At 43.6% G+C, this 18,957-nt stretch overlaps 1 protein-coding gene across 1 annotated transcript; it reads right to left on the bottom strand.

The window, feature by feature from the left end:
* Positions 1-2,117: 2,117 nt before the first annotated feature.
* On the bottom strand, positions 2,118-15,105 carry LOC115263397 (myotubularin-related protein 13). The gene is made up of 7 exons (XM_029866684.2): positions 15,012-15,105; positions 9,706-14,942; positions 9,482-9,637; positions 9,195-9,413; positions 9,004-9,128; positions 8,846-8,934; positions 2,118-2,503 (listed from the first exon to the last, which is right to left on the bottom strand). Exons 2-7 carry the CDS (start codon positions 14,697-14,699, stop codon positions 2,411-2,413), a joined length of 5,676 nt encoding a protein of 1,891 aa, XP_029722544.2. The 5' UTR covers positions 14,700-14,942; positions 15,012-15,105; the 3' UTR covers positions 2,118-2,410.
* Between the last annotated feature and the right edge of the window lie 3,852 nt (positions 15,106-18,957).

Below are 18,957 nucleotides of genomic sequence, written 5' to 3'. Positions count from 1 at the left end.
CAATTTCGTAAAGAATCAAAGGAAGGGTTTATGAAAGGGTTCCTCAATCGATTTCTAGAAATGGGCTCTTTCTAATTTGATGATTGAATTTTTGAAACAAAAATGCTTGCAAGAACATGGTCAGATGTGAGGAGCTGAGACATTGTAGACGACATTAGCGGCATCAACAATGTCTACAATGTCTTATAAACTCATCCAAGATATATGTGCAAGTATTCTTGCCACTATATGTTAAGGAACTTTCGGGAAAATTCTAAAGCAAACTTTGCGTTTTCTGAAGGAATCCCTGGAAGGATGGAGGAATTCTCAGAGAAATCTCTAAAGGCATTCGTCAAAAATTCTTAAAAAATCCCTGTATGATTTTTTTTAGGAATCGATGAAGCAATTTCTGAGATATCCATGGAAGGTTTTCTAGATTATTTTAATTGCTTTTTAGAGAAAGCTCTTATTTTTTGAAGCAATCCCTTCAAGATTTTCTAAAAAAAATCTTTTAAGAAATTCCGAAAGAATTGCTATTGAAACATCTCTATTAATACCTGTAAGAAACTTAAGAAATTCCTGGAAAAAGTTTCCAAATTAATAATTGAAAGATTTATAGAGAAATTCGTGTTTAGAAAAACGTTTCTACAGAAATCGTTGTGAAGATTTTTTGAAGGAGTCCCTGGAGGAACCACTGATGTAACCAGGCACATTTACTGAAGCGACAAAGCAAAAATTTCCGAAACAACTCCTGGAAAAACCATGATCTCAATAGTATTCCTAAAGAAATCCATAAAAAAGAAGAATTACTGAAGAAGCTGTGGAAGAATTGCCGAAAAAAATCCTGGAAGAATTTTACATGAAACCCTTGGGAGAACTCCCGAATAACATCCGTAAGAATGATTGGACAAACTTTCGGAAAGACTGAATTAGAAAAATAATTTTCAAAAAACCTCCGAAGACTATCTCTTGAGAATCTTGAGAAGCAATTTACGAAGATATTTATGGAAAACTTCCAGATGAAATCACTGGAGCAATTCCCGAAAAATGGAGAAAGCCATTTGGGTTGAATTTTGAAATATCAAAACTGCTACGTACACTAGCGCCACATTGCGGAGAAATGCTAAACCGCTTCGATCATCGCCTGGAAGCGTTCGATTTACTGAACAACTTTGACAAGGACACCCTTATGGAACGCTTTTATCAATGGAAAAGAATACTTTTCTATGATAGTGTAGGATTACGATGGTGCAAAATTTACTGAAATTTGGTTTGCTTGTTCCTGAGATATGGTCGATATTTTACGTTCTGCCGGTATAAGCTGTGTTGACCATCTAATACTTTTGGTTTCTTGGGTAGATCTACAAGCGAGTCACAAAGAGTGTTACATATAAGAAAAAAAAACCTTCACTGAAATTGATACGACGAATTCTTTCTAAAAGAACTTTTTTTCTCCTTAATTCTCGAATACAGAAAAATAATAATAAATGCAGTAAAAACTGAAATAACGTTGAACGGAGAAAAAAGAAACATCTTTTGGTATATCATTCCACGTGCTAATAGTTGCTACACTTTTCACGTTTTATGAGAATGTTCTATTGTTATGATACACGTATTGCATAATATGACACTCGTCTATAGTTCGATTCCGAGCAACTTTCTGTCTAACCCTAGCATTCTTTCTGAGCTGTACACCGCACTACTTCGTTCGAGTTATTTACCTATACATTGATAGCGAAGATTTAGCGCGAATCAAGAAATCCTGGCAACCTCGTCAAATTGCTGCGGAAAAATATTTGTTTCAAATCGCATAAATTTGAAAAGTTTTCGGTCTCCTTGATATTACTATTACTTTAAAACGAGTTTTGCCTAACAACAACTTAAGGAAACAACACTGCGCGCAGCAAAGGACACCAACACACATGTACACACATATATAAATACTAATGGATCTGAATATCTTTCGCTTGCATGATGTGTCTGTGTCCTTTTATTTCACGCAATCCAAGAGGATTCCATTCGGACGCTCTTTGTGTTTCAGGAGTCGAATTTTCAACTCGAACAATCATGCTGATATGAAACTTTCTGCTACTATGTATAAGTGTTTGTTTCTTGTTTTTTTTTTATGTATTTGATGATTATTTCTGTGTGTGTCACTTTTGCGCTAATTTTAAATGAGTATGTTCGCTTACCATAACGCTTTCTTACGTCGCGTCACTATTATACATCAGATATCGGAAATCCGTTTGGAAAATCTTTAGGTTTCATGATTTTGTATGTGGTGATTTGCTAGAAATATGCCTACCTGGTTTTGTTTGCGTGTATCTATTTTACGTTACTTGATAAATTATTTTCTACCGCACGTGTATTTGATGATGGAAACGATGGGATTGGTGTGATCTGGTGAATACCTTCCGCTGACTTGTTGTTTTTACTGCAGACAAGCCTGAATCTTTTCGATCCACTCCTGGGCGCTGGTTGCGTCCGCTGCGTAGAAGTTGTACGTTCGTCGGCTTGTTTTCAGCTGGAAAGGGAAAGCGTCGGTTAGTTATTGAAACCAGGAGACATGCAATTGTAGAAGGTAAGAAAGATGAAAGTTTCAGAATAACCCTTTACATGATATGAATTCCCCATTTCTCCGTATGACCCGAATCCCGGAAAAATGCCAGAAGGAATTCCGGAAGAAATCGATGAAGGGATCACCAGAATCCCAGAAGAAATCCTTGAAGGAACATTTTAGATATTTGTAATAAGATCACGCTCGTAGATATTCGCGAGAGTACTTGGGAGACCTAAACACCTCTGAATAATTAGTCCACAGAACTATCTTCCATGGGTTTGTAGGATGATGCATCGCATCAGTAATGTTATAACAGTCCATTAATCACGCTTTTAGATCTTAAGGCCTTTATTGGCGAGAGTACTTGGAGGACCTAGAACATCTTTGTAAATCAGTACTCTACAATCTACCATAGACCAGTAGAATGTTGCATCGCATTTAGAATCTAATAACAACCCATTAACACTCGAGCAGTCGCGTCTTCAACCACCCTTAGCGACACCCCGCTTACACTGTGTACAAAAAGCGTGTATTCTTCATGGTGCGTGTATGTACTCAGTAAACGACGCGACCGCTCCGGGCTTAATCAGGTTTGTAGGCCTGCATTCAGGAGAGTTTTGGATGACCTAGAACTGCGTTGAAAATCAAGACTCTACAGAACTGTTTTCCATCCACCTGTAGGATGTTGCATCGCATCAGTAATGCTATGACAACCCGCAGTTGACAAAAGGAAAGCCTGTAGGATCTTATACCATATCAGTAATGCAACAACAAGTCATTGATTACCCTTTTAGATCTTTAGGCCTTTATTAACGGGAGTGCAAAAATATCTTTAGAAATTAGGTTGTTACAGAACAATGCAATGCTACATGGACCTGTTGGATATTGCACCGCATCAGTAATGTAACCAAAATCCACTGATTACCCTTGTAGATCTTAAGGTCTTTACTCGCGAACGTACTTGAAGGACCGAAAATATCTTGAGAAATTATTTCTCTTCAGCACAATGCTCCATGGACATGTGGGATTCTGCACCGTATCAGTAAAGTAAAAACAATCCATTTATTACGCTTGTAGATCCTAAGGCCTTCACTCGTGGAAGTTCTTGGAGGACGTAGGACATCTTGGTAAACTACATAGTTCTCTACACAATAATGCGCCATGGACCTGTAGATTGTTGGACCGTATCAGTAATACTTTCTAGGTGTAATAATCGCATGACTTTATGATAATTGAAATTAAATTATCACACCGTATCAATAATGTAACAACAATCCATCGATTACGCTTATCTTAAAACTGTTTTTCGCGGATGTTCTTAAGGGACCTATACCATCTTTGGAAATAAGTTATAGAAAAAAGGAAGGATATAACACATATACATTACGACGTATCAGTAATGTAGCAACAACCTATTATGCTTGTAGATGTTAAGGCCTTTACTCGTGGAATTTATTGGAGGCCCTAGAACATCTTTGGAAATTAGTTATTTACAAAAGAATGCTCCATGGACCTGTAAGATATTGCACCGTATCAGTAATGCAGCAAAAATAAAATCCATTGGTTTCGCGTAGATTTTAATGCCTTAACTCGCGGAAGTTCTAGAAGGACCTAGAACATCATCGAAAATTAGTTCTCTAAAGAACCGTGCTCTATGGATCTGTATGATGTTGCCCCGTATCAGTAATGTAACAACGCTAGTTGATCTTTAGACCTTTACTAGCGGAAATTCTTGGACGGCCTAGAACACCTGTGGAAAGTAGTTCTTTACAGAACTATGCGTCATGGACCTGTAGGATGCTACACCGCATCAGTCATTCAACAATATTTCATTGATTATAATGACACAACTATGCTCAATGGACCCGTAAGATGTAACACCGTATTAGTAATGTAACAAAAATCCATTGAATACGCTTGAAGATCTTAAGACTTTTACACGCGGAAGTTATAGGATGACCTAGAACATTTTTCAAAACTACTTCTCTACAGAGCTATGCTCCAAGGTCCTGTAGGATGGTGCACCGTATCAGTAATGCAACAACAACCCATTGATTGCACTTGTAGATCTTAAGGCGCTTAATCGCGAAAGCTTTTGCATGACCTGAGTTCTTGGATAACCTACAACTTCTTTAAATTGGTTCTTTACAGAACTATACTTCAGGAACCACCTTTAGAAAACTCTCTTTTAACCTCTTTTAGCCCCCATGTATTACCACCAGTAAGTCTCCAAGAATGCTTGCTGGATTTCCTCCAAAAAATTCTCAATAGCATCTCCGGAGATTTTTCCAAGGATTTCTCCAGGAACTCCTCTTGGAATTTATCCAACAATTTTTCTGGGATTACCTCTCTGGAAATTCTTTCTGGAATTCATCCATTTTTTTAAGGGATTCATCCAGCAATTGCTGCTGTAACTTCTCCATGGATTCCACCAGAAAATCACCCTGAGTTTTTTTGGAATGCATGTGAATTTCTTAAAGATCTTTCTAGGAATATCTCTTCGCATTCTTACTGGAAATCCTCTTCAGATTCCTTTGAGAATTTCTGTTGAAATTGCTCTTGTAATGCTGCTGGGTTTTCTCCAGGCAGCACTCGTGGTGGGAATCCTTCAAGAAGTCTTGCTAGGATTCTTCGAGTAATTCCTACTGGAAAATGTGCAGGAAATCCTGGAGGACCCCCAGAACAATAACTGCAGAACGACCATCTGGAAGTGCTTGGGAAATCACAATGAAAGTGCGCGCAGAATTCCTGGCAGATATTCATGAAGGAATCCCAGCAAAAATTCCTGGAGGTATTTCGAGAGGAATCCCCAGAGGAATCCTTGATGAAATCCAATAAATCGCCGAAGAAATCTCTAAAGGAGTCAGAGGAATCCTTAAAGAAATGTATGGTGGAGACATTTCTTAAAGAATTTTTAAATAGATTTCTTCAGCAATTTTCTTGGAATTCCTAAAGCTATGACTGCAGGGATTCCTCCGAAAGTTCATTCTGGTATTCGTCCAGGCTTTCCGCCTGGGATTTCTTGAAATTCTTCCAGGGCTTTCTGCTATGATTCCTTCAGAAATTTTTTGACGAATTCTTTCTGCTCTGTATAAGTAGTCCAAAAGTTACTGCTGGGATTCCTTCTGGAAGTCCTACTAGAATTTCTGCTGAAATTCTTGCCGAGATTTCTCAAGGATTTGCAGTAGGAGCATCTCCCTGAAGGATTCCCTGCAGGTATTGTGTGGGAAACCCAGAAAAAAAACATGGAGGATCCCTGTCAGAAGTTGAGGAAACCAAGTAGCAGTTCTTATCGACAGTAATAGTAATCTCAAAAGGATGTCCAGCAGGAATACTATATTTGAAGTAAAGCAGAAATCGCTGGAGGAATCCCTCAACAAGAGTTTTCAGTGGTAAGGTCATAAGAATTCTTGGATGAATCTTTGCAGAAATTTGTGAAGGAATCCTTAAAGGTATTCAATTCAGAAATCCCAGCAGGAGTTCTAGAGAATCCCATCATGCATTCCTGGACTCTGGAGGCAATCCTTAAGAAATCTTTTTAGAAATCCTCTTAGAATTTATCCAAAGTCTAAACATTCTTTTTGGGATTGCTTCAGAGGTTTCGGCAAGGATTTCTAATCCATATTTTTCTTGTGATTCCTCCAAGGATTCTTTCAGAGATTTCTTTAAGAATTCCTATAGAAATTCCTCTTGCGATCCCTCTAGAGATTTTTTCCAGGGTCCATGTAGGAATTTCTTTTAGGGTATCAATAGATATTCCTACTAGGACTTCTCTAAGAATTCTCGTTGGGGTTTCTCAATCATTTTGCAGCTGGGATTTCTTCAGTAATTACAGTAGGGAGTCCTCCAAGAATCCCAGGAGGATTTCCAACAGAAATTACTTAAGGCATCTCATCAAAACTTCCAGTAGAAAATTCCAATATAAAAAGTTACATATATAGAACAAATTCTTCTAAGACACCATACCGCTAAAGTTAATAAAGCATGCTTTAAAGTTTTAAATTGGTGTCTTCGACGAAGTTGTTTGAACGGATGTGAAATGCGATTCCTGGAGAAAATCCTGAAGGAATTTTAGGAAAAAACGCTAAAGAAACCATGAGAAAGATCAATGAATGAACCCAAGAAAAAATCCTGAAGGGAATCGCTAAAGGAATCTGTAAAATAAACTCGGGAGAAATAAATTTGGAAATCCCTGGGGGAATCTCATAAGAAATCCTGGAGAACCAATCACCAAAGAAATCAATGGAGGAATACCGGAAGAAATCTTTGGAGAAACCCCTGAAAACATCCAGGAGGAATTCCTAAGTGATTCTCTGGAAAAATACTTGAAAGAATGTCGGAAGAGCTCCCGAAAGAAATCTGTACAGGAATCCATGGAGAAACTAACGATGGCAAATCGAAAGCAATCCCGGAATAAATCTCTAAAGGAATCCCCGGAAGAGTCCTTGAAAAAATCCCTATATAAATCATGAGAGGAATTCCTCGGAGAAACCCGGTACAAATGAATGACGAAACCCAGGGAAGTAAAGAAATCCATAAAATAATCTTGGGAGAAATCCCTGGAGGAATCTTTGAAGAAATCCAGGAGAAATTTATAATCATCAGGAAATCAGGAGAAATATCTAATGAAATCCTGGGAAGAATCACCAAAGGAATCATATGAAAAATCAATCAAAAAAACATCCCAGAACAAATGGAGAAGTCCTAGTAAAAATCTCTAAAGGAATCCATGGAGAAATCAATGATGGAAAGTCGGAAGGAATCCTGGGATAAATGTTTAAATAAATCCCCGGAAGAGTCCTTGAAAGAATCTCTATATGAATATTCCTCTCAAGATTCGCAATCAAACCCTTTTAAAACAAACGACGAAATCCCGGGAGGTATCAATGAAGGCATTCTGGGAATACATCCTAAAGGGAGCTCGCTACGAATCCCGGGGGAAAATCCAGGAAGAATTCTTGATGAATCCCAGAATAAATCCCAGAAGAAATGGAGAAGTCGCGGTAGAAATCTCTAAAGAAATCCATGGAGAAATCATTGGAAGGAATTCTGGGAAGAATCTCTAAAGGAATCGCCGGAAGAATCCTTGAAAGAATCTCTACATGAATATTTCTCTCAAGATTCGCAATGGAACCCGGTTAAAATAAATGACGTAATCCCGGGAGGTATCAATGGAGGCATTCTGGGAAGACATCCTAAAGGAAGCGCGCAACGAATCCCGGGAGAAATTCCAGAAGAATTCTGGATGAATCCCGGGAGAAATTCTCAAAGGAATCCTGTGAGAAATCAATGCAAGATTCTCGGAAGAAACTCTCAACGAATCCAGAAAAAAAACCTTGGAGAAATCTTTGACAAAATCCTGTAGAAATCACTGAAGCAATTACAGAATTCCCAAAAGGAATCCTCGAAGAAATACCTACAACAATCCCAGGAGCAATCCTCCTCACAATCTCGGGAGGAATTTCTGAAAGACTCCTTAGAACAGTACTTGGTAGGATTCTCTAAAGATATTACAAGATGAACCCTACTAGGAATCTTTGGAGAAATCCATGGGGAATAATCAGGAGGAATATATTCCTGCTGATACCTTGTATGCAGGCCAAGATGTCCGCGATATTGATCATATCAAGTGCAGTAATATTGACCTGGAACACTTTTCGATTCTTGGATCCTATACACAGGGCCGGTTTTATTGGACTCATAAACCGCGGCCATCCAGGCACTATTGCGCCACTCAGTGAGTCAATTCTGAAGTTTATTGTTCACTATGTACGAAGTATGGATGTTCAGAACAACTTCTCCAAAAACAATATGCTGAAATATTGTGTAATTATCAAAATATTCTTTGTCCTATCAATAGGACGCTGGGACAGGAAACTGTGCTCTGTCACGGTCGCCATCTCATGCACAGAGCTACGGTCGCCATGTTGCATGGTAAAGACTCAAACTGATCAATATGACATGATCGGTGTAGTACTAGATTGGTAGTAGTGAACGGGATGTTTATGAAGAGATGAAGAATTCTCCGTTTCTACAAAAAAAAACAGTGCAAACACCGTGGGTATTATGATTTCTTGACTTATTTCAAGCTGTTCGAGTAAAATTTTGTGAGAAATGGAGAATATAACAACACAGTAATCATCTAGTATTCGACAGTTCACGCCCTTTGGTGAATCAAACATTTTACAAAACTAAACAAGCAGGTTCTTTAACAAATTTCTAACAGATCCAAGTTTTGGAAAGTGGGCGATTGCATATCATATGATTCTTTAGATTTAGATGGTTGAAGGTCGCTTCGGTACTTACATCAAAGAATGCCTTTTCGTCAATCTTCTTCGACGGCACTGGTGCTGCCTGTGGCGGAGCCTGGGACACTGATTGCACCTCCGCTAGTTCTAAAAGGGCAAACCATACATTAGCACAATCATACTTTCAGAATTACGGAGACAATTTCAAGAACTCACCAATATACCCCTTGCAATTGCTGTCCTCCATCGCATCGTAGTACCTCAGCTGGTGCTTATGCGAGTCCAACACGAACCACCGCTGCTTCCAGTTCTTCAGTATTGCACCTCGTTTGTACAGATATCTGCCACAATAACGGAAGGAAACTCATTAACGTAGAGTCGCATTTTTATATCCTCTCTAGACTTACCCTTCATGCGTCCTGTCATCGGCCACATTGCTGCTGTACTGATCGTAGTAATGCTGGTTCGTCGTGTTGGAGTTGTTCACACCGGACGACACACTATTGTTGTCGCCCTGATTCCGGGCCAACGTAGGCTGCGTGCCTTCAACCGCTTTGTACTTGGTGCAGTTCTTCGGTACCGATTCCGCACACTTTTCGTGGTAAGTGTTGCCACAATCAACGCATCTGCAACAAATGCATTGTGATCAGAGACTAGTTACAAGTTTCCCAAAAGGTCTGTATCCCATTCTTACCTCAGTCCATTAAGAAGCGGACCCCAAAGGACGTTTCCACAGTGGTTGCAGTTGATCGGCGCCGAGTAAGCGTGCTTCTCGAAGCGATGGGGATGTAGGAAGTTCTCCTGGTGGTATCCGACCTGACGACCACGCATGATGATCTCCAGAGTAGATCTGCGAGACGATACGGAGACTTAAAATCTACGTTCAACGACATTGGCAAATTACTAGAGTTACATTACCTCTTGTGCAGTAATCGGCCATGCGACCGCACCAGCGCGCTACTGAACGAAGCGTGCCTAGTCAGCGAATCCGAGTGTGGCAGTTCAAGTTTGTCCCAAACTTGGCGCCACTTTTGCGGCAACAGACCCCTCTCCGCCTCGGCGTTCTTCAGTTCCTCGAGTAACCGCGAAAACGCGTCCGCGTCGTACTTGTTCAGGCTGTCGTACCCAACGGAAACGACCTTCCGTCGGGGATGTTTGTTGGTCATACTGCCCGCACTGCCGTAGTCACTGTCCTCATCCAGGTTGTCGTTGTTCAGAAGCTCCGGATCGTACGGTGGCCCTTGAGCTAATTCTTCGTCCAAATAGTACGACCAAACTTCCAGCACCGAGATGGAACTTTGTGGCCGAAGCACTTGCCGGTCGGGATCCGGAGTGTACATGAAGTTGTAGAAGCTTGGATTCTTCGCGTGTTGTCGCTCGATGTAATCGAAGAGCGAAGGACCGAACTTCTGAGTATTGGATGCGTGATTACCACGACCACCACCAAGCCCTCCGGGATAGATATTGTCATCGTCCGATACGGTAAGCGCTTCGACGACATGCTTATGATGCGAGTTGAGTGATCCACGCTTGTCATCGATAGCCGTTATGCCATAATCCACACGTTCCAGCTCGCAGTCGAACAGGAACGTTCGGAAACGGCAACTCACATGGTGGTAGGCCAGGAAGCGTAGATAGAATTCATTGAACTCAAATGCGAGGGGGAACTGCGATTGGATTTGGTGAACGGCATCTAGGAACTGCAGGAAAGTGGGAGCGAACGGAGAACCGGAACTACTGTTCGGTTTGAGATTGCTCCGGTGGCCGAATCGGTGTCCGAAGGCTAGCCATTCTTTCTCGATCAGGACTCGGAATCCGTCGATGGTACGGTAGTATGGATCGAGACACAATTGAGCAAGTGAGGAAATCTGGGCAGTCACGTCCCAACCGTCCTCCAAGGCTAGCGTTACACTGGACTCCTGAAGATCCATGAGATCAACGACGGCTCCGGAGAGCTGCAATAGCCCTCGGATCTGCTGGAGCCACTCGGACTGTTCCACTAACTTGGAGAAGGTTTGATCTGGTTCGGTATTTATGCAGGAAGGAAGACAGGCTCGCATTAGCTTTTTGAAAGCGGTTCGCGAGTGTCGCACGTCGGTGTAGTCTACGGGGATGAACTCGGCGTACATTTCCGACAGCTTGGCTGATTTGGATTGAGATTTCTCGCCGAGGAAGTATAATGGCACACGTTGGATGGTGTATTGCTGGGGTTGATCCCAACTGCTGTAGTCCCGCAAGGTGGCAGCACTGGTATGTCCACCGGGTTTCAGCGAGCCCCACTTGTTCTGCTTGGGGGTTGGTCGAAGTGCTCCAAAGCTGGAGAAGGATGAATTGTTGATCGAGTAGAGACCAACGTTGTTCTTTCGACCAATATCTGGGGTTAGCGTTGAGTTGTCTGTTCGAGTCATAAGACCGTTCGCCGCTAGGGCTAACGAATCGAGGGAAAGGTTCGAATCGGAGAAGTTACCCGTATGCCGAATCGGACGAGTGTGCGGCGTGGTTTTGATGACACAAACAAAGTAACGGTCCTGTTCATGAAAGCTGGCCGAGTCTGCTGAGTTGTTCGATGAACCTGGATGACCTTTGAGCATTCCCATGACTCCCTTGGCAAGGGGCACGGCACCTCTCAAGAGCGTTGCTCCGTTCTTATGACGCCACGTAGCGACTGGTATCCGATGGTGTTTGTAACAGCGGGAAAGATTCCTCAGGCTATCATCGGAGACATCCTTTGGACAGACCAACATTGCTGGGTATGTCCGACACAGACTATAATTGCAGTTGATCGAACTTATCCGGTATCCCGCTTGAACATCTCCCAAACCCACTCGAAGCCAATCCTTGACGTAGCCTCGTTCTTTCAACCTTTCGACATCTTTCACTGTTACCCGTGGCATTGTATCGGCTCCGTCATCTGATCCGTCTTCGTCTTCTGGGTTTTCATTGATCCCCGTTGAACTGTTTCCGTAAGTTTCCTCAAAGTCAGCACCAGGAAGAATGTATTTCCGCTTAGTCGCGCCTTTTTGCTTGAACCCAGCCTTCTTAGCTGTCCTCAGCAGAGTCTTCTTCGCGAAATCTTTCAATGTAGCATTCTTTTCCTTCACCTTATGCAACGGGGTAGGATTGACTATGCCGTGCATCGTAGCAAACGCAAAATGTCCAAATTCATCCTCCGGATGCCGTACCCGGTGTATCGTCTTTCGGAAGGCTTCTATTGCATCGGCGATCACCTCCTCGTCGAACGCCACCTTGATCAGCTGGAACGTGCACGATCGCAGCTGCATACCTTCCTGCAGAACCTGCTCCAGATGCTGCAGATAGATCACCGTGAGGCGTTTTTCTTTGGTAAGCGACGAAATCGGGAAAGCCCGCACTACACTCTGCTCGCAGCAGTACGGATCGCACGGACTTCCCTTGAACACTATGCGGTAGTTCGTCAGATAGAGAGCTCCCTCCGCCGGTAGGAGATTTGACGTTCCAACTTCCTTTTCTTCGCGACCGTCGGCAAGCAGGTACACCCGCATCGGGTCTCCGATGAGTTCTTCACCCTGGAGGAAATTGGGGAATTGAAGTTTGGGCTTCTGGATGGGAGGTATCCGCTTGGCTTCTCGATTCACCGATTCCAGAGTTTCAATGTGCATCTGTATCACCCCGGGAACCATTTGGTGAAGGTTTCGCAGGTGCTCGGGAGTCACGTTTCCCTCGTTACAGACTCGGTCAATGAATTTACAAACCATTTTGGCGACCGCCGTTCCTGTCTCGCTGGGGTCGTTGTCTTCGAAACCTTCATCGCTATGGTCGCTGTGACTGTGGGATTCTATCACACTGTTGGAAACGCTGGCGTCGTCATCTGCGTGGGAATCTAGTTTCTGTACTCTACCTCCTTGGTTGACGTCTTGCGGAATCAACAAGAATACCATCCGGTTGGCGTAGTGGATTGCTTGACTGTAGAGGGTCTTCTCTTCGGAGCTGATGAGCTCCTGCTGTTTGTCTGGGTCTACGGTAGGCCAGATCCGCATCTGATCAGCCGCGATCTCCAACGCAGAAGGCTCCTGCGCTCGCGAGAGTAGCGTCGAACGATCCATTTTATCACGGGAAGTCGAATGAACAAGGCCATTGCTGTCCGAAGCCCAACTGCTGTAGGGCTTTTCCGAAGTCTGCCGTGGAAGGTACAGCTCTTTGATGAAGTTCTGTACGTCGTGGTAGAAGGCATCTTCCCAGAACTGCTGGTTCTTCCATACGGGATGGTCCTGGATACACGTGTACGCGAACTGTATCACACCGGTGCAGAGCTTCCGACAGAAGGTCGTCGACAAAGGAAGTAAGGCGGCTGCAACTCCGTATTCGTCTTTTGAAGAATCGTCCTGAAGAGCTCGGTTCATCAGCTTCACCACCAAGTCGAACTGCTGGTGATCTAGCTGTTTGTTTCCATGTGCGATCTTCGCTAGTTCCCTACAAAGTGTTAACCTGGCGTCCCGTTGTTTCAATATCCGCAAAACAGCCGGGAAACTCTTTCGTGCCTCGGTGATCTTGTTATCGAAGATACAGCTGATGCAGTTCTTCAACACCTCTAGCTTCCGGGCACTGTTATTGACCACTGGTCGTAATTCGAGAACCGGTTTCAGATAAGGACCCATCGGTACTATCCGTTGCGGAGGCCTTATGGTCTGTAACCTCGCCTGCAGATCATTGGCAGCCAACCCCTCGTTGATCACATTTTGAACTTCCTGTGAATCGATCAACGGCATCGGGGGTTGGTGTATTCGAGCGAAGGCACCTTCCGGTGGCCTCAGAACCTTCTGCTGGTACGGCTGCGGACTGGGATTTTCATTGGTATACAGCTGCTTGGCCAGCTCCTGGATGTGAATCAACACCAAGTGGGGGTCCTGCATTTCCTGTTTGAGCAAATCGTTCATCGCACTGTACAGCTCATCCCAAGCATCGCACGGCCTCCAAGGTGGCCCTCGTTCCGTAACGAAACCCGTGAAGAACATGCTATCCAATACCCGTGACAAAAAATCGCAATCAACCAAATCCCTCGCACCCAGGAAACCCGCCCGGTGAAACTGTATGATTGGCTTAGGATTTATCCGGATCAACGTCAAACAGGACCTGTAGCCCTGCAACAGCTGAGCAAACAACCTCATGAACACTGCCCGTATTTCTTTGTCCAGCATTTCGTCGCTCCTCTGTTCCCGGAAATTGTACCCATTGTTGTTGATGTTATTCGGTGGGAAGGCCAAATCGGCCCGCGTCAACTCCGGGTGCAACACCTGCTGGAGAGCGTTTTCCGTTGCTTCCCGTAAGGCCTTGGGTAGTTCTGCGGGTGGAGGTACCAGCGATTGGGGAATGTGGATAGAGCCACCGTCCAAGTCGGCTATGATCACGTCAAGCACCTCGGTAACTTCCGTCTGCATTGAGCTATGTATTCCCATGATGAAGGGCGTCGGTGTGGATAATACTTCCACCAGCGAAGCTGGCAGGATCGGAATGTACACATGACTGTAGCGGAATGGATACATCAGGGCGGTCAGAGCTCGGCAGCTGTCGGTTAGTCGAGAATAGCTCGTCGAGTGGAAGAGAATCTTGTGCTCGGTCATGACAGCGCAGAAGAGAAGCATCACATTTTTAATACCAAGTTGATGAAACAGAAGGCTTACGCAGGATCCCGTTACGGGGATTGTGGGGGAAATGGGTGGCTGCAGGACTTGTTTGTCCCCTGCTCCGATGGAGAAACGGACCTGTGGACCACCGGGAGGAGGAACCTGAATGCACCCTAGTATGCTACCGATGAGGTGATGCAAGTGGAACTTCAGGCTCTCCAGGTACACCGTGTAGATAGTCCCTAGGCAGTTCCGAAACGTTTCGATGTAGTCCAACCGGGAGACTATCACCAAACACTTCGGAGCGTACATTATACTGTGGTGGGTTATGGAGGGTGGTCCACTAGAGGCGGCCAACAAGGCTCTACTACTGGGCGACAGATTGTCATCTTCCTCTTCCTCGTCGATGGGTTTACTGGGAGTGATGGCAATGGTCTCGTTGAAGCACAAGCAGGCACAGTAGTGCCGATTGGCGTCGATGTCCGTTAGGACTGATACGAAAAACTGTGGCTCCTGGCGGACGGTTGACAGGGACCAACCTTGCGGTTGACAAAACTAGAAACGGCATGGGGTTTAGGGTGAATCAGTTACGCGGATATTATGGAAGGTTTCTTTTGTACATACCCATTCGATGCCCTCGATGAAGGGAGTGTCGGCCCAATCTTTTTCTGGGAATCGTTGAAGAATTTTTCCAGTGCGAGATCCAGAACCTGCAAAACAAATTAAAATAGCTCGTATTAATTTTTTAAAACATAAAAGAACAGCGTGATATCGCAACTGTTTCATTTGTACGTATTTTCGGCCGTTTTGTTCTCTTCATCATGGGGGGTTTTTCGAAACCTATTGAACTCAAAATTAGCCTGAAATCTTTCCCAATCAAGCTGAATTATATGACCAAATTTCAGCCAATTTTGCCGACAAAAACCGCTCATGATGAAGAGAACAAACCTTCCCAACGAATTGATTATAAGAAAAAAAAATGCAACAATGATCAGTTGACATAGTCAGATGATAACTATTAAAGTGCTAAACTAATCCTAACCTGAGAAACAGGCTTTGTCTATTGGGTTGAATATCGAACAAGAAAAAGGGGATGCCTTCCAGCATTTTTCAAAATTTATTTGGAAGTATGATTTGAGAAAGGTTGAGCATGATTGCCCTCTCATAGTTACTATACTCTAGTATCGCTAACACAGGGAACCAATGAGATAACTGGTGGGAACTAACATGTGTGTTTTAATAATCTTCTATGTTTAGGCAAAATGGCGTCCACCACGTTAAATTGCAGGCAAATACAGGGAAGGAGGAGAAAATTATGAGGCAAGCACTTGCCTACGCAGATCGTATATGACACATTCCAGTCGTGACTACACTTACACTTTGTGCCGTGTTCTGAAAACATCCTCGTGACCGTATTTTTCAACAGAATCGGACTTCACTCTTTAGAAAAACGTAATAATGCTTCAAGCTGACGAAAGATGATTGTGTAACTTACGCGGAAGCAATCGACCAGGCCTGTGAAGAATTTGTTCAATTTAACTCTAGACCAGTTCAAAAGCTTGATCACAATTCACGTGAAAAATCGGACACGGTCACATTCATTCGAAGCTTGAAACGAACGCCACTGATCGCAGCACACTTGGTGTACCAAGAAGACGTTACGTGGGCAACAATAACTTCAATCTTTTTGGCCGTTGGTACATTGAGACAAGTCATTGTCGGCGATCTGCATTCAAGTTCACGTCGATCAGCCCTACGTAATCCAACGCTACAAGAAAAGTGTTCCAGAAGTATTCCGAGAAGATTTAGGACACTACACAAAAACCAAGTTACATCTGTTCTTGAAAACCGGGAGCTATGCCCGTTTACAAACCAAAACGGTCTGTACCATTTTATCCGTGCTACAGCTGCAAAACGTTGACGGACCTGACCTACGACTGGATCCAGCCTATAGCGAAAGTTTCGAGCCTCCGACTTATTCTTCTTTTCTGGTTCGCGTCCACCAGCTGTCAGCCGCTAAGTTTATGGCTAGTTTCGTTGACTAAATGCACTAATTTTTGGTTACGACTGTGATGGAATGTATCTCGAAAATTGACCTATTCAGTATTGACAAAATTCTCCTCCTCTCTCCTCTTCTTGGCGTAACGTCCTCACTGGGACAAAGCCTGTTTCTCAGCTTAGTGTTCTATGAGCACTTCCACAGTTATTAACTGAGAGCTTCCTCTGCCAATGACCATTTTGCATGTGTATATCGTGTGGCAGGCACGAAGATACTCTATGCCCAAGGAAGTCAAGGAAATTTCCTTTACGAAAAGATCCTGGACCGACCGGGAATCGAACCCGTCACCCTCAGCATGGTCATGCTGAATACCCGTGCGTTTACAGCCTCGGCTATATGGGCCCTTAAATTCAAATACTGCTATTTCATCTTATCAGACGTTTCGGTCACATTTTGAGACCTTCTTCAAAGACTCAATTATCACAGATTTTTTGTCCAGTGTGTTCTGTTGAACAAAGGTTGTTCAGAGGATTGAATTTTCCCTCACAAGTTGTGAGTCACAACAATAAACGAGATTGGGATTCGGTAACTGTGGAATAATCCATTCGGAATTTTAGCGCTCTAAAAGTGGACGGCACAACATCGACTCTGACTACTACGTTGTGATGATCAAATTGCACCCCAAACTTTCCGTTATCAACCATGCACAGTACCGGCGACCACCACGGCACAATATAGAGCGACTGACGCAAGCGCCTTATCATAGACGCAGAATCTCGAAGCAGAGGACTGCTGGAGTAGGAGAACACCCATCAGCTAGGCAACCGACGGAACGAATGGTTCTACGAAGAAGGCAGAGCGATTTTGGAGGAGAAGGACGTAGTGCGGGCGGTAATGCTGCAGCAAGGAACCAGGCAGAACGTTTCAAACAGAAGCAAAAACAGCAGAACCGCTCTTTTCGGGGAAAAATGCCGCCTGGAAAAAGCGAAGTGTGAGGAAATCAAATGTATGTGTCGTTCCCAAAAAACACGGGAGTTCTGCCAGGTTTCTTTCTATGTTTTTACTCTCCTTCCCAATCAGTGCATCGATCACTGATTGGCTGACATTTACAAAGGACTTCAGATTCCTCATAAGTTAGCCTTAGTGAAGAATATTGAATAAAGATAATCGAGTGACAACCGTCCGAAGTGTTAGACCTTCTCCTTAGAGCTATCACCGTATTAAGCCGGACTGGAACGTTCTTAGAGAAGCTTACAAATGGGAGTCTCCTAACACAAGATGAAGCAAACATTTGAATACAAATTCCTTCCACAACTTCATCAGAATGATAATAAGTGGGAGTTCCAAAAATGGTTATCATCCCTGGCACCATCATTAAGCCCAACCAGGATTTTTCCATTATAAATTCTTATCTTCAAGTTTCACTCAGGCATTCGGAATTCTTTACCCGTAAGAAACCCAAATATAATCCCACAAACAGATATAACAGGAATCGGCCCAAAGTTGTCAAAGAATTGATCAAACATTCTTTCAGGAATTCATACAGTAATTCTCTCCCAGAATTTCAAAACTGCTTTTAAGAAATTTACTCGTCATTTTCCTGGATGCTTGAGATTCCAGCATAAATTACAATATTTTTTGAACATTTTTAAAAGGTATCACTTCAAGGAATATTTTTGAGAATAAAAACTGCCTGTCGTCAAGAATCTATTTTTGTTTTGATAGGTTCTTAAAAAGTTATAAACAACTGTTGCTGATTTTCTACTTGTGGCATACCAGTTTAGCACCCTATGCGCAGAGATGCGAATCGTCAGCATTCGCGCATCATCGAACACCGCGACCCAACCGCGACAACAATATTCGCGCTCCATCAGACATCGCGACTTCGCGACGTCGCGACGCGCACGTCGTCGGTCGTCAGCGACACGAAGACTCGAGCCGGTCGGACAGGAGAGACCGTGCCGCCGACGATCGACCTCTTTTGCATCGCAGCAACCGGGCGGCAAGCACGTGTCATTCAAAACAGGCTGGAGGCAATTTTGCGGCAATCGGCCGAAACTGTAGTGCGGAAATTTACATTGGTGATCCTGCCAGGTTTGCTGCTTAAAGTTTTAAGAGCAAATAAATTGTGAAGGCCGAAAACATATTCCAATATAAGCTAAATGGTAAGCATATTTGGTGGAAGTGATTTTTTTTTTCATACTCGCAAAGTAATGCTATTTGATTGTGCAATGACGCTGAAGAGCAAGTGAGGTTATGAGTGCTGATTGAAAAAAAAATGGAAAAGATCCACACATGGACTTGTGTAAGGATCCGGCGCGATTGGAGTTCCGCCGGGGGAAATGGAAAAATCCACACATGGACCTGTGTGAAGATCCGGTGCGATTGGAGTTCCGCCGGGGGGAAGTGAAAAGAACCACACACGGACTTGTGTGAGGATCCGGCGAGATTGGACTTCCGCCAGGGTGAAATGGAAAGAACCACACATGGACTTGTGTGAGGATTCGGCGCGATTGGAGTTCCGCCGGGGTGAAAATGAAAAATCCACACATGGACTTGTGTGAAGATCCG

This window comes from Aedes albopictus, chromosome 3, assembly GCF_035046485.1.
Source record: "Aedes albopictus strain Foshan chromosome 3, AalbF5, whole genome shotgun sequence".
NCBI classification, from domain to species: Eukaryota; Metazoa; Arthropoda; class Insecta; order Diptera; family Culicidae; genus Aedes; species Aedes albopictus.
This window is presented reverse-complemented; position numbering and strand designations above follow the sequence as displayed.

Coding starts and splice junctions, on each gene's coding strand:
- LOC115263397 (XM_029866684.2), bottom strand. CDS start 14,699: ATGTACGCTCCGAAGTGTTTGGTGATAGTCTCCCGGTTGGACTACATC. Junction 9,638..9,705: donor GGCCGATTACTGCACAAGAG/GTAATGTAACTC, acceptor ATCGTCTCGCAG/ATCTACTCTGGAGATCATCA. Junction 9,129..9,194: donor GATGACAGGACGCATGAAGG/GTAAGTCTAGAG, acceptor TTATTGTGGCAG/ATATCTGTACAAACGAGGTG.